The 14,960-nt window shown below is 39.4% G+C and overlaps 2 protein-coding genes across 12 annotated transcripts; both read left to right on the top strand.

Annotated features, from left to right (window-relative positions):
• The first annotated feature begins 41 nt into the window (after nt 1-41).
• SecS (Sec synthetase) lies at nt 42-4,617 on the top strand. 3 transcript variants are annotated; one of them, XM_011151662.3, is made up of 6 exons: nt 42-397; nt 1,582-1,772; nt 1,881-2,154; nt 2,272-2,647; nt 2,883-3,379; nt 3,663-3,928. In XM_011151662.3, the coding sequence occupies exons 2-6, from the start codon at nt 1,659-1,661 to the stop codon at nt 3,926-3,928; spliced, it is 1,527 nt and encodes a 508-aa protein (XP_011149964.1). In that variant the 5' UTR covers nt 42-397; nt 1,582-1,658. The 3 variants fall into 3 exon arrangements, with proteins under 3 accessions (XP_011149964.1, XP_011149963.1, XP_019699934.1); XM_011151661.3 differs by having other exon boundaries at nt 42-1,181; XM_019844375.2 differs by lacking the exon at nt 42-397 and having other exon boundaries at nt 1,659-1,772; nt 3,663-4,617.
• Nucleotides 4,618-8,823: 4,206 nt separating this feature from the next.
• Nucleotides 8,824-14,823, top strand: GCS1 (mannosyl-oligosaccharide glucosidase). 9 transcript variants are annotated; one of them, XM_025297299.1, is made up of 7 exons: nt 8,998-9,202; nt 9,312-9,387; nt 9,797-9,998; nt 10,200-10,390; nt 10,476-14,418; nt 14,536-14,706; nt 14,784-14,823. In XM_025297299.1, the coding sequence occupies exons 3-5, from the start codon at nt 9,807-9,809 to the stop codon at nt 12,529-12,531; spliced, it is 2,439 nt and encodes an 812-aa protein (XP_025153084.1). In that variant the 5' UTR covers nt 8,998-9,202; nt 9,312-9,387; nt 9,797-9,806; the 3' UTR covers nt 12,532-14,418; nt 14,536-14,706; nt 14,784-14,823. The 9 variants fall into 9 exon arrangements, with proteins under 9 accessions (XP_025153082.1, XP_011149943.1, XP_025153084.1 ...); XM_011151645.3 differs by having other exon boundaries at nt 9,312-9,566; XM_025297297.1 differs by lacking the exons at nt 8,998-9,202; nt 9,312-9,387 and adding an exon at nt 8,824-8,991 and having other exon boundaries at nt 14,550-14,706.
• The last annotated feature ends 137 nt before the right edge of the window (nt 14,824-14,960 follow it).

Genomic DNA, 14,960 nt, shown 5'->3' with positions numbered 1-14,960 from the left:
ACGGACAGAGTTGTTCCCTTTTGTTGTCCTTTAGGCTGTATAAGCGGAGGATGAACGCGCAATCTCTCGTTCGTTAGAATGATACATCGATAAGCACGACAAACGATATATCGTGCAGCATAGTGAGGAGAGAACGCGCGACAACGCAACGGCGCAGCGGAGGCGGCAGCAGCGGCAGCGATCGCACCGCTCTCCGTGTCGTGTCGTGGCCCAACCCACTTTTGACGTGTGGCCGCTCGAGGTCTGACAGGTCCCTGAACCATGTACCCGCGGTGATACGAGTCGTATTTCTTCGAACAACGTATTCTCGTCCAACAGCCTCCGCGCGAGCACTCCTAACTCTAACGAGAGTCCGTGTCCGTGTCGCGCGTCGCCTTTGCCACTGCGTCTCAAATGGGTATGGAATTTTACGCGACGACGACGACGACAACGACGACGACGACAACGACGACGATGAGACTACGATGATCCGAGAGCTATAGCGCGTCGACATAACCTTTAAAGAGTCGCGACGACCGAGCTGTCGCTCTCTCTCTTTCTCTCTCTCTCTCTCTCTCGGATCGTTCGATCGTACGTTGTTCATCCATCCCGCTCATTCATCCGCTCTCGTTCGTTTGCACGGATCACCACCGTCGTTGCGATGACAAGAACCGTGTAATAACGCGACTCTACACCACCGGCCTCCCGTTGAGTTTCGCTTCACACGGAAGCGACGGAATCCCTCCCGTCTTTGGACTATTCGTGTGTGTTCTCGGAAACGACATCCCGGAGAACGCGGCCACCTCTCTCTACCTACTTGTGCCACACACACACACACACACACTCTACGTTCCTTCATATTTTATTATTGTGCATCGCGTGAGTGTCGTCGTTCTCCTCTCTTTCGCTCTGCGTTCTTTACCTTATTATTAAATTTACATGCACTACGTGTTCATCGTACTGTATCTGACGATGTTCAGTTTGATTCTGTTCTGTATACTTTTGTTCTCGCGCGACGTTATATCGAGGATACAATCTGTTTTGTAGCTTTGAGTTTTTCTCTCGTCGCCGTTTGTTGATTAATAAATTTTCTTTACGCAAACTTTGTGTTTTTATTTCGTGTATTTTGATGCAACACTCGCGCTTCGCCGAACCCACCATTTTTCCTTACATATCAATTCTGCACAGACAAATTCGCACTTGTAAGTATGCATTGCTGTTGATGATGACGTTCCGCGTTATCTTCACTTTGTTGTTATAGCATTGTTTCATTGCGGTTTTTGTGACGCTGCTGAGCTTTGCATTGTAAAGTCAGATCTTTTAGTTTTAGTCAAACCGGTCAGACCGATAGATGACTTGTGATTATACACAACTCATTGAATAATTCATTGGATACTTGATAGATTTACATATACTTACATTATACTTGTACTAGAATTAATACTTGGAAGAGAGAGATATCTACTACTACCAGATGCATTCATTAAACTTTGAATTGATTGAAATTGTCGCGTTGTGTATATCGATAAATTTGGCTTTTCATTCATCCTTGAAGCGCCGAGTCTCTGGGAAAACAATCATACCGTAATTGTTCTCTGTCAGTTACCAAAGCGATGGTGTACTAAGAGTTCGACAAGAGTTGGACTGATCAATTGACAAAAATTCTCCAAGTTGAGAAGATGAATAATCAAGCGTTCGGTTTGGCGGAGAGGCTCATACCCTCGACCTATGTGCAACAAGGTCTAAATGCCAAGAAGTTTCGCGAAAATCTCATACGACACTTTATTGAACACGTAAGTGGCGCGAGCACAGAACACTCGCATGTATATACACATAAAATATTCGAATATTCACACGTAGCGTACGATGCTCTTATACACGTTAAATTTATAATCCCACAGCGAAAGTGGCCGGAAGAAGGATGGGACGACGCAACGATAGAAGCGTTTCTGTCGGACCTCTCTCAAATGGACAGCAATAATTTCCCCTCAAACTGTAGCGTCGGTGAACGCGAAGCGCGAATCGTGTCAAACATCGTCGCCAGACGACACTTTCGTATGGGCCATGGCATAGGAAGATCCGGCGATCTCGAGGAGGTACAACCAAAGGCTGCTGGCAGCAGTTTAATGTACAAATTAACCAACTCCTTAGTGCTCGAAGTCATACGATACATGGGTAAGGAGGCGCACATTTTCGATTTTTAAAGAGCGATCAAGTTTAGCTTTACTTTTAATTCGACACTTGAGACGCACAACAGCACATGTGTGTCCATAAAAATATCCTTGATTGCAGGGGTGAAGAGCATAGCGGGTTGCTTCTTATCGCCAATGGCTACAGGAATGAGCCTAGTTCTGTGTATGTTAACGCTTAAGCAGGACAGACCACGAGCGAAATATGTTCTATGGCCTAGAATCGACCAAAAATCTAGCTTCAAGTCTATAATCACAGCGGGATTAGAACCCGTCGTCATTGAAATGCAAATAATAGGGGACGAACTGAAGACCGATATGCAGAGACTCGAGGCTCAAATGGCAGCTTTGGGCGAGAGCGTCGCTTGCGTACTTACAACGACCAGTTGCTTCGCGCCCAGAGCGTGCGACTCCGTCGACGCGATCGCGGCCCTTTGTACTCAGTATAATATACCGCACTTGGTGAACAATGCGTACGGGTAAGTACAAGTACCTACTTACTGATTGTTTTACTCGCACATCCGCGCAAGTCGATATCTCGTTACCGAAACGACCGAAAGTACCGCTCTTTGATTTTTGATGTGTATGAACAACGGGAGAAAGGGAGAACGCGAGGGAAAGAGCGCGGTCGTTGGTCGTTGCGGTTGCGCAGATATTGAAGATATTCTGCCTGAAAATTATTACACTACATATATTGCACTATACTGCTAAAAGCTTGCAGAGTACAAGATGTATGCACCTCATACAAGAAGCATCGAGGAAGGGTCGTGTGGATGCTTTCGTTCAAAGCACGGACAAGAACTTTTTAGTTCCAGTGGGTGGTGCTATCATAGGTTCCTTCGATAAGAGCCTCCTGGATCGCATATCGAAGATGTATCCCGGACGAGCGAGCGCAAGCTCCGTCATGGACGTAATGATCACGTTGTTGAGTCTTGGAATGGCAGGGTACAAACAATTGATTGCTCAACGTAAGGAAATGTATTCTTATTTGAAAGACGAACTAGGGAAACTGGCAACGAGACACGGCGAGAGACTGTTGGATACCAAGGGGAATCCGATATCTATGGCTATGACTCTCCAGTGTCTGAGTCATCAGCATGACAACAAGCAAGTTACTATGCTAGGATCCATGCTATTTCTGCGTAACGTTAGCGGTACTAGAGTAATAACAACTACAGATTCTAAGCACATCGTTTCGCATAAGTTTGAAGGTACATACCTTAATTAATATATTTGATGATACACTGATAACACTGATAACTCATTGATATCTAGTATACACACACACACATACACACAACACACGCATGCATATGCACATGCACGTGTGCGTGTGCAGTATCATTTTCATGCAACTTTTTACCCCAGTTTGATACTTTGTCAAAGGTTATAGAATCAATGTCAAACTACATATTCGTCTCTCTCTCTCTCTCTCCCCCCCCCCTCTCTCTCTCTCTTTCTCTCTCTCTCTCTCTCTCTTTCGATCTTCAACAGGTTGGGGAGCACACAACAGCAATTACAGAGTTCCATATCTGACTGCTGCGGCAGCATTAGGCATGAAGAGGTCCGACGTGGATGCGTTCATACAAAGATTGGATAAAGCTTTAACAAAAGTGAGGAGGCGTTCAGCACCGGTAACGCCCACCGCTTCTCTCGCAGGCTCCAGCATCAATGGTGATGCGGGTGGTACCGGTGGACCAGGAGAATCCAGCACAGCCTCAACCAGCCGCGCGAGTAGCAAAGACAGCTTGAGAAAATGAACCGTAATCAACGCAACTGGCCAGTCCAATCAGCACATTAATATCAATTTGTAAGTAACTTATCACTTGCAAATTGTTATCCGCAGCATATTTCTGAGAAATGCAACTTGACCAAGAGTTCGTTTACAATCATTATCGATCGTGTTGCGTGTTTGAGTTTGAGATACAAATCACAGAGTCCGGAGAAATGCCCAACCCAGAAATTTTTAATACTGTACGACAAAGTTGCACGACATACTTTTCTTCAGAACGAACAACAATATTTCTCTCTCAAATAAGATAATACAAAGATACTTGTTGCGAAATAGCCTCAAACAGTGTGTTGTGTTGTTTTGAGAAAGATCGCGATTTCATGTGCATTTCGCAGACATATGCCAGATGTGACAAATGTGCTGATTCGTCTGCCCACTTGCGTTGAAGTATTGTCAATTTAAACGGAAGGATAAACCAAGGAAGGAAGGATAAGTACAGACATTGGAGAGAGAGACAGTAATTATCAAAGTTAATATTTGGAAACGAAGAGAAGGAGACACGAAGGAGACATTAGAGTTCTTATGAATCTGTTTTTAAATGTTTAAGTGACAAGCGCTGGCCGCAGATATGATTGTTAAGTTTGTTCTTTGTTGAAATGTATATATTATTATTTGTAAGAGAAATAGGGAATGTTATAAATCTTTACACACTTTTCATCTTCTTGCTTTCTTATATAGTTTAATATGAATGAACAAAGGATATATATATATATATACATATATAATATATATATATATATATTAACCAGAATGTCATGAATTGTACACACATATGTACTTGCTTTGTATACTATAGATTTCTTTTTCAAAGGAACAACTGAAATCTTTTGCAATTATACGTGCAATTGTATGCAGCAACATCCACCACTCTAATTTCACTGATATTTGCCGCGCTACTCTACCAAGAGCTGTTGTATCTTTCAGACAATTTGTATAATTATTTATTGTGTCATACGTAATTATTGGCTTTAAATAGAGACTGCACATGGGACATACTTTTCCCCTCTTTTTTCTTCCATTCAAGCAGCAAGTTTATGAGGCATTATAAGTAAGAAGATATACTATCTGTAAAAAAGAAGAAGCCCTTTAGTAAAATATCGACACAAATACACTATTAGGAAAGTATGTCAAAATTTAGATACAACGCATTAATGACACAACGTGATATACGAGAATATTACATTGGATTTGCAAACAGATTAATAATCTTTGATATCTTTGTCTATAGAGATATCATCGAGGTGTTTTAGTTTTTATTCGTAACAATTGGAACAATATCACATTGCCATTTTATTTAAAGATACAAATGTTATTTCATATTATATTATCGTATAATAAAGAAGGAAAAGAAACACTATGTATCTCTCTCTAAGCTAGATACTTTATGTAAATATTAATATTATTTTTTCAAAATGTTTAGCACAATTTTCGAGCAAGTACTGCAACACATCGCAGTACCGAACACATTTGTATACACAAGCATACATGCCGATTACGCGATTACGAACAGTCACACATGCAATTTATACATAAATACGGAAAAAAAAAGTATGTTTATACGTTTATATATCTGCATAGGTATATATACAGATATTCATACTTGCACCCCATTCATTGCGTATTAAAGATAGTTGATTTGAAATCTCACGCGATCTAGAGAATGGTATATCAAAGTTATATTTATAAATATTTAATAGATATAAAAAAGAGAAAAATCAATAGGCAAATTATATTAGTGCTGTTGAAAAGATTCCATTGAGAATGTATATATAATTTACAATGCCTGTTGTTGATACAATTTTTTTTTTTTTTAGACAAGAACATTATTCACTTGTGTTTACTCACTTGCTAGGGGCTTGAATTTTGCGCTATATATCCTACGTTTAATGTCGATATTAGATTATTAGTCGGTGAATCTGAAGAAACGCGACAACAGAACGGGATGATTTTCCAAGTCACCAACGTTCTACCAAATGTATTATTATTATTATTGTTATTGTTATTATTGTTATTATTATGAGCAAAAAAGCAGTGGTATATAGGCGGATTAGCGTTTAATTATATGCTTATCATTATAGCTGGTAGCTTGTTAGAACGGCAGTGCTGATCAAGATTGTGAAACTCCTAGCATACTAATTATATGTAATTATAGATCATTCATATCTATCAATTTTGATTACGATCACTGTGATTTGTGGTAACGAAACATTATTTTTTTTCTTTTTGTATACGTGCATACATGTCATTTTCTTTTTTTTTTTTTTTTCCAAGATTTATCGATGCTACAATTTGCAGGATCTCTCGTCGAATCTCTCTAGCAAAAGATCTACTTACAGATTTTTCGATTAAATTGAAACCGAAGAAGAAGTCGATTTCATATTAATCATAGTGTATATAAAAAATGACATAATATGATTGGGACATCCTGTATATCTTATAGCACTCTTCCTGCTTTCAATGAAGCACAAATTATTATATAAACGTTGTGTTACGTATCCCGGCCATTTATAAGTCGAATTATATTTCATTAATTCATTTCTTTCTTTCTTTATCTCAGAAAAGAATATTACATACAGAAGAAAATCTAAGATGTAGTAAGAGAGATTGCAAACTATTGCTATAAGGAGATTCTCGTATGATATGATGCTATGATAGGAAATGTATTATTGACGTTATAATATTATTTAATAAAGAAGAAATTTTATATATATATATATATATATATATACATATATGCATAATATACATATATACAGAGCGACTTATATATCAGGCATTGTGATATCTCGATGTGTTCAGACCGTTACAAAGAGAGGGAAAAGGAGAATATTTGACACATGAAAAATTGCATATTATTTCAATTTATTCAATAATTTGTGTCAATGCGTTTGCATTATATTTGACAATGATTTGTTAATACCTATAACCATTGCAAGTTTGACCGCTAAATGGAGCAATAATTAATAATGTAAAATATTTCCAAGGATTATTTTGTTTCATAATGACAAAGTGTCGGAGATTTTCTTAAGGAGCAATAGACAAATCACCCCTATATACGTATACATATGTATACATGTATATATACGTATACATATATGTAACAATAGTAATACATTCTAGAATAACGTACAATCTTATGATTCTCATACTCGTAACATTCCTATGTAAATAAAAAAAAAAAAGAGGTCTTTATCTCGTTCACCTCCATTCCTAGCTGGATTTTGTAAAGCAAAGGCCAGCTTAATGAGCATCGTGCGCCTTTCACGCATACAACGACACTATGGTATGGACCTATAATTTCAGTTTCTCCCTTCTCCCTTCTTTCCTCTCTCTCTCTCTCTCTCTCTCTCTCTCTCTCTCTCTCTCTCTCTCTCTCTCTCTCTCTCTCTCTCTTCCCTTTTGAGTTTCACGTCCGAACACGAGCGCGCTTTGACTGTTATTGATTGTCTTTTATAATGATAAATAATATTCTAACAGACAGACAAAGCGAATGCGTTTGATTCGGAGTTGTCACAAGGATAATATGTAATTTATATAAGGAGTAATATAAAAGGGAAAAAAAACCAAGCATAAATCACCGATTCACCATATTATTAAATTTAACAGTTGGTACGTATTAATTCGCAGCAATTAAGGCTTTATGGAATATACGATATATAGGGAGCGAAAACGAAATAATCACACTTCACACGTAAATCTCTCCTGAAGAAATAAAGAAAAGAACGTTCGATTTTTAATTTTAATATATGTCAACACACACACACACACACATGCACATGCACATGCATACCTATATACATCTCTAAACGATACACCTCGCTGACACACATTGTATATACGCAGTTGTTTTAACGAGTTTTTTAATGAAAAATGCATTCGCGACCCGCGTTATATGTAAGAACAAAATTTCAAGCACGTAAATTAAGCACCACCACGGTATCATGCTATCAAATAGCGCAGCGTTTCTTCGATCGCGAACAATTTATCACTTGCGAGCTGACGATTCTCTCGAGGCATTATTTGACGGAAACTTAGGAGTAGCGACCGAACGAAAAGAAGAAAAGTATAACAGAACAATTCAAAGACGACGGGCAATAACGAAAAGGCATCACATCTCCGTGTGTTTCTAGATAAATCACTCTGTCGGTTTTCATTTGATAATTCAAATTAAGAGAGAACAAAAGTGAGGTACGTGATGCGCGCAGAACATTAATCAAACGATTAGAGTATGTAAACACAGCGTAATGTGTACAAGCTCTTCCCCGAATATGATTATATTGTGAAACAGTTAATGCTTTATTTGTAATATATGCAACTATTGGATAAATAAATATAAAAAAAAACTGTTAAGCAACACGATCATTTCTTCGGTTCGAATCGAAAAGTATCCTGTCGCTCGTGCGCTTGATGCGCTTGCTTATCGTCCATTGTTGCTGCCATATGCGTAAAACGCCGTTCGCGTTTCACCACGGGTTTGTTCTGAAGAAGATCTGACGTCGATTGTATGTTGTCTAAAATTCAATAAGTCCGAATAAATCAAATAAAAAAATTTGACAATAGGAGTCGAGTGATTGATGTATTAGAAGAATCAGCTAACGCGCCAGCGCATGGCAGCTTTTCTTACGCATGCAGAGACAGAATGCTCTCTCTCTCTCTCTCTCTCTCTCTCTCTCTCTCTCTCTCTCTCTCTCTCTCTCTCTCTCTCTCTCTCTCTCTCTCTCTCTCTCAAGGCAGTAACAAGAACAGGCGCAACAATGGGTTTGCCCGAACAATTTAAAAACAACTTAAAAATTTTCAATTTTCTTAATTACTCTGTTTCCAATAGTAAACCTCGGTATTGATCGGTGTAAGTGTCGCGTTGTATTATAACGTTGATTCATCTATTCGCTTTAACCCTGATCTAATTTCATCTAAACATTCGTCAAACTCGGTTACACGTTTCTCCTTTCCTACCGGGTATACTTGGTTGAAGGACCATTTCGCGCGCATGCGTGAAGAATTCCGACCCATCGTTCCACTGAAATTGAACAAGTAATGTTGCTTACGTTCGATAGATGTGACAGAAAGTTTGTTTCCTATTGTTGAACTTGCTGCACTACCTTGCGCTGGTTCTCTTTTCTTCTCTTTCTTTCCAACGAGTCCCAGCTGTATATAACTATGTCTTTTCAAGTTTCGAAAGTGTTCACACTAGTTCAACAATAGAAAACAAACTTGAGTGATATCGCCGGTGTGTGCAACGCCGGTATTATATTTTACTTTAGCTAAGAAAGCGTTAGTTGTAAATAACAATACTCGTGGCTATGATGTACATATACATAACGAATATAACAAACATCCTGTAATTTACGTAGGATTTTTATAAGCAGCGCGATAAGCATTATGCTCTATAACAGGAATATAACCTAAATCGACATGTACCATATGTTTGTATGTTGAGTGAGAGTGCACAATAAGATAATACCCTATGTATATTTTGAACACTACAGAGTCATACTTCGTACTTTATTCTATGATATAAATTTGTTTTACTCCCTAATATGAGTTTTTAAATTACAACCGAAAGATTCAGGCCCTTCAGTCTCTTATCAGGAAAGTTTGACAGAAATGCAAGTGATTTATTTTTCTTTTTTTCATGTCAAAAGCACCCATTATTATCTTTGTGTACTTGATACTACTGGTTTTGATCACACATCTCAATTGAATCTCGTTTTCTACATGTGTATTATGAATGCATTTATTTTTGCATATCTTCTTTTAATTCTGTTTTATCACTACATATATTATATATTTGAATATAAGCATATAATAATAAGCATCACGATTTGTTTTATTTCAGTATATTTAATATGGCAAAGAACAAACCACACGAGACAAAAATTACAAAGTCTAGAGCCAAACATACAGGCTCACCTAGATCAAATAAAAGTATGTTATCCACAAATGCTGTAATTACTGCTCTATGTATTGTTGTCGCTTCTTGGTTTGGATACAAAGGATATATTGAAACAAGAGTAAATACTCCATTTGATATAAAAAAGGTATGTTTTCTTTTATATATATTTATTTCCTAATCTTACAATATATAGATAGCAATTGATAGCACGCGACGCACACACACACACACACACATACACACACATATATATGTATAATTACAATTTTGTGGAATGCAAAATTAAATATATTTTTATTTCTAAAATCACAAGGAAATTAATAATTACTTTATTAAAAAACTATAGCTAGTTACCGCATCTGGTTTGGCTCATCCAGACAGATATTGGGGCACATACAGGCCTGGTGTTTATTTTGGTTTAAAGACGAGAGATCCACATTCTTTGGTAACTGGTTTAATGTGGTATTTCCCACGTTTCTTACATCCAGATGGTAGTGGTTTAAGGCACTGGTGTGAGCAAGGTGATGGACTAGAGAGGTACCAAAATCAAAATGTTCTCGATGTTCTATTGCACAAATTGTTTTCTTGCGTTAAAAGTTCTTGAGATATATTCCTTGGTCAGATACGCATGGCTAGAACACGACGGAAGAACATTCGGTGTTCAAGAGATAGCAGACCATTCTACGCTCATCAAAACAACGTTTGTAAAGAGACTTGGTGGACACCATGGTGGTGATTGGACCGCGAGAATCGCGGTATCGTCGGAAAAACGCGAAGGAGAAGAAATGTCACTGCTATTTTACACCGCGATCGAGGAAGGCACAAAGGGTTGGATAAAGGCCAATCTCGGGGATGATCATCACTTGACGGGAATGGAGGGTAACACACAAGGATTGGGGTCATTTGTTATCAATTTAAATCTGATACGCGGTACCGTGGAGGAGCACTCCTTTCTCGTGACGACCGTTTCCGGTCTGAGTGTGTTGAAAGAAAATATCATCTACAATCTTCGCCTCGTGAGCCAGAAAGGCTCCGCGAAGAAACATGTGGTCTTGGCTGGCGAACAGTTACCTCTGTCAAACGACGGCAAGAAGACGAGTCCGAATTTTATCGCCACCCAGATAACGGGAAAGATTCCCTTCGAGATCGAAGTGAGCTACGAATCCGGCAGCTTCGGCACCAGAGTGCACAAGTTAACGGGCGATCACTACGACGCAGCCCTCGAGAAGCAACGACAGCTGTTCTCCGACAAGTTCGAGAGCGTTTTCAGATTGAAGTCGAAGGGATACACGGACGACGAGGTGGCATTCGCGAAAATGGCGTTTTCGAATCTGTTGGGCTCGGTGGGTTATTTCTACGGGGCGGCACAGGTGCAAAGCGTGCACAATAAGACACCTGTGCCTTACTGGAAAGCACCTTTATACACCGCCGTACCCAGCAGGAGTTTCTTCCCGCGAGGTTTCCTATGGGACGAGGGTTTTCACGGCTTACTCGTCTCCGCTTGGGACACGGAGATAGAGCTGGACATCGTGTGTCATTGGCTCGATCTGATGAACGTCGAGGGTTGGATCCCCCGCGAGATGATTCTCGGTCAAGAGGCTCTCGCCAAAGTGCCGGAGGAGTTTGTCACGCAGATCAACACGAACGCGAATCCGCCAGTGTTCTTCCTGACGTTGGACTTTATGCTTCGGCATAGGGAGCACGAGCTGTCGGAGAAGCATCTGCAGATACTCGACAGGCTATATCCGCGTCTGGAGGCATGGTTCGCGTGGTTCAACACCACGCAGGTCGGCGATCTGCCTGGCACGTACAGATGGCGAGGCAGAGACGCGACCGCTGCTCGCGAGCTGAATCCCAAGACATTGACCTCCGGCTTGGACGATTACCCGAGGGCTTCGCACCCGAACGACGACGAGCGTCACGTTGACCTGCGTTGCTGGATCGCGTTCGCCGCTCGCGTCATGGCCAGAATCGCCGAGACGTTAAATTACCCCTCTAACAAATATCAAGAGACGCACCAGTACCTGTCCGACAATGAACTGCTGAATAAGCTGCACTGGTCGTCGGATATGCGAGCTTACTGCGACTACGGCTTGCACACCGACAAAGTCGCGCTGCGAAAACCACCCGCGTCGCCATCCGCTCAGAAGCAGCGACCGCACACGCAGCCTTCGGAGATGGTCCGTGTCGTGTTGGAGAATCCAGTACTGAGATTCGTCGACACGACCTTCGGATACGTCTCGCTATTCCCGTTTATTCTGCAAATCGTCGAGCCCGACTCGCCGCAGCTGATCATGATATTGCGGAATCTGAAGGATCCTGATCTCCTATGGACAAAGTACGGGCTACGCTCGCTCGCGAAGACTTCCCCGCTCTACATGAAGTACAACACGGAGTACGACCCGCCTTACTGGCGCGGTCCCGTCTGGATAAATCTCAATTATCTGACGGCGCGGGCCGCATATTATTATTCCAACGTGGAAGGACCGTATCGGGAGGATGCGAGGAAGGTGTACAATGAATTGCGGCAGAATCTGATACAGAATATCATGAAGCAGTATAGAGAGACCGGATACCTCTGGGAGAATTACGACAACGATCGAGGAGCGGGCAAGGGCAGCCATCCTTTCACCGGCTGGACTTCCTTGGTTGTGCTACTTATGGCTGAAATGTATTAAAAATTGTTCGGTCGCGAACATACGCGCTTCAATCGCCATCGTTAAAAGTTGTTGTTTCAACAAGAGTGGAATCAAAAGTCATAACGCTATACGAACGAATGTTCGCTTAGAGTTTATATTACACCTATATATATATATGTGTGTGTGTGTGTGTGTGTGTGTGTGTGTGTGTGTGTGTATGTATGTGTGTGTGTATATTTATGCTTTAAGCTATGTGCACAAGAATAATAACTACAGATATTATTGCGCGTGCGTTTCAACAGTTGGAATTAGTGGAAGAAAAGCATTTACGAGATCTACGCAAAGCATACAAGAAAGCATACAGAATATCACAATTGCGTTAAATGAGATTAATATACAGGGTGTCTTGCGAAAATGAAGGAAAAAAGATAAAAGATATGAAAGAGAAATGAAGAAGAAAGCGAGATGATTCTTGCTCTTATCTTTCTCCTTTTTTTCATCGAAGATAGATTCTAAGACTTTTATATATACGATAGAAATCGCATCGATTGATCGCATAAGTCTATATTCTGTATTGAAGATAATCAGACTTTTTGTAGTATCACGCATAGGCGTTCTAATAATAATTAGCTGCACTGTCGCACGCAATTTTCTAACGCAATATTGTGATTTAATGGAGTAATCTATATATTCATGTCGGAAATTGCATACAAGTCTCTCGGACGAATCAAACTTTTCATTCCCTTATACCGAGCGGATATGCTCGGATTTGATTTTTGCTATTGACACTACTTCTGAGATGGAGATGTTATAAAACTGTAAAAAAATTATATATCGGGGAAATATATGCATATACTGTGTGTACTTAATTACCAAAAGAAAAAAAAGAAGCAAGAAAAAACGACTGAGCTCGTTAACGCGTTAAAATTTGTGTATACTGTATATAATATTAAGCTTATCTTTGAGGAAGCCATAATATCTTATTGTTATAATTGTAGCATATCTAATATCATAATACTTATTTTTATGGTTGCGTATTTTTTCCTCCTAATTTAGACCATATTTCTAAAATTGTACACTTAAGCGACATATATTGTTTCATAAAATTACAAGAACATACGAATACAACTATTTTATTTCACCTGAAGGGTCAGAAATTATCTATTATACGATCTAATTTATGTATACATGCATGTATAATATAATTATATGCGCGCGCGCGTGTGCGTGTGCATGAGTTTGAATGAAATTCTCGTCGTTCGTTTTTCAAGAGGTGTCAAGAGGGGCGTCGGTTGGTTAGCACGGATAAGTACGTCAAAGTACGTGGAGCGTACAGAACGGGTACATACGTGTTGCGAGTGTTGCGAGGAAGAGAGTTTTATGAATATATATTCGATTAAATCGTAAAGTTTATTTAGAGATTATAGTTTGCTGCATGTTATATTTTCCTGAATGAGACAATGGGAGGAGAAACTATACGGAAAAAAAGTTTCGAGCGTAAGAGACGCGATAACGACTACACAAGTTTTATATAATAAAAAGTTTTCAACTCCTATGACAGAAAAAGGGAAAAATATTTTGTGATCCAGAAGAGGAAGCTAGATATTTGCATATAGGAACAAAATAATTGTGATCATTCGAGGAGATTTTTTTGAGGTTATATAATGTGTATTTCATACACAGATTGAAAGAGGAAATTTTTCGGCGATCCCAGTGATATTATAAAGAATTTGCTGAAGAAAGAACCTGTGATAGAAGTGAAAGACGATGAACCTGTTGATACTGATTATGAAAAACTGATAAACATACAATGAGAAAGTCAAGTTGAAACACGATGATTCTTCTGTGATAAACGATACCGGAGATGTCGGCCTAGAATAAAAGAAAGAAAGCCGCTTGGGTAGATGATGATGATTATAATTATACGTGAGTATAAGAATATTAAATATTTCCATTACAAAGATTTCTCAATTTAATTACGCAACTCTTCATGTTATTCATGTTATACATGTGCCAAGTGATGTGTGTTATGTTTGCTGACAGTGTGAATTTGGCAGCTTTGGATGTACAGAATCGCACATTACCATGTAAAAGACCAGAGAAATCGTATGCAACATATTTGAAGAATCATTATAAAATATTTGTGGGCCAACTCCAAAATGGGCTAAACTCGAAGCAGCTAATGAATCTGATGATGATTCGGATGTCTTAAAGGTACTTTGGCATCTTTAAAATTTCTGAAAACTCTTATATGCATTGAACTTTAACCATTTCTTCCTATTTTTAAACAGGGATGTTGTTTTACGGTTAAATCGAAATCTGTGTGCTTGCCAAAAGATATAATCGACATCAAAGCACTCAAAACACCGAATAAGAGTCCTCATACAGAAGGTCCTATTGTCACAAATGTAGAATTTCATTCAAAATGTACAATTGCTCTGGTCGCTGGTGTATCAGGCATCATTTCC

The sequence above is a fragment of the Harpegnathos saltator genome, unplaced genomic scaffold (assembly GCF_003227715.2).
Source record: "Harpegnathos saltator strain DR-91 unplaced genomic scaffold, Hsal_v8.6 scaffold174, whole genome shotgun sequence".
Classification (NCBI taxonomy): Eukaryota; Metazoa; Arthropoda; class Insecta; order Hymenoptera; family Formicidae; genus Harpegnathos; species Harpegnathos saltator.
The sequence above is the reverse complement of the archived record's forward strand: the minus strand, read 5'-3'. Positions and strand labels throughout refer to the sequence as shown.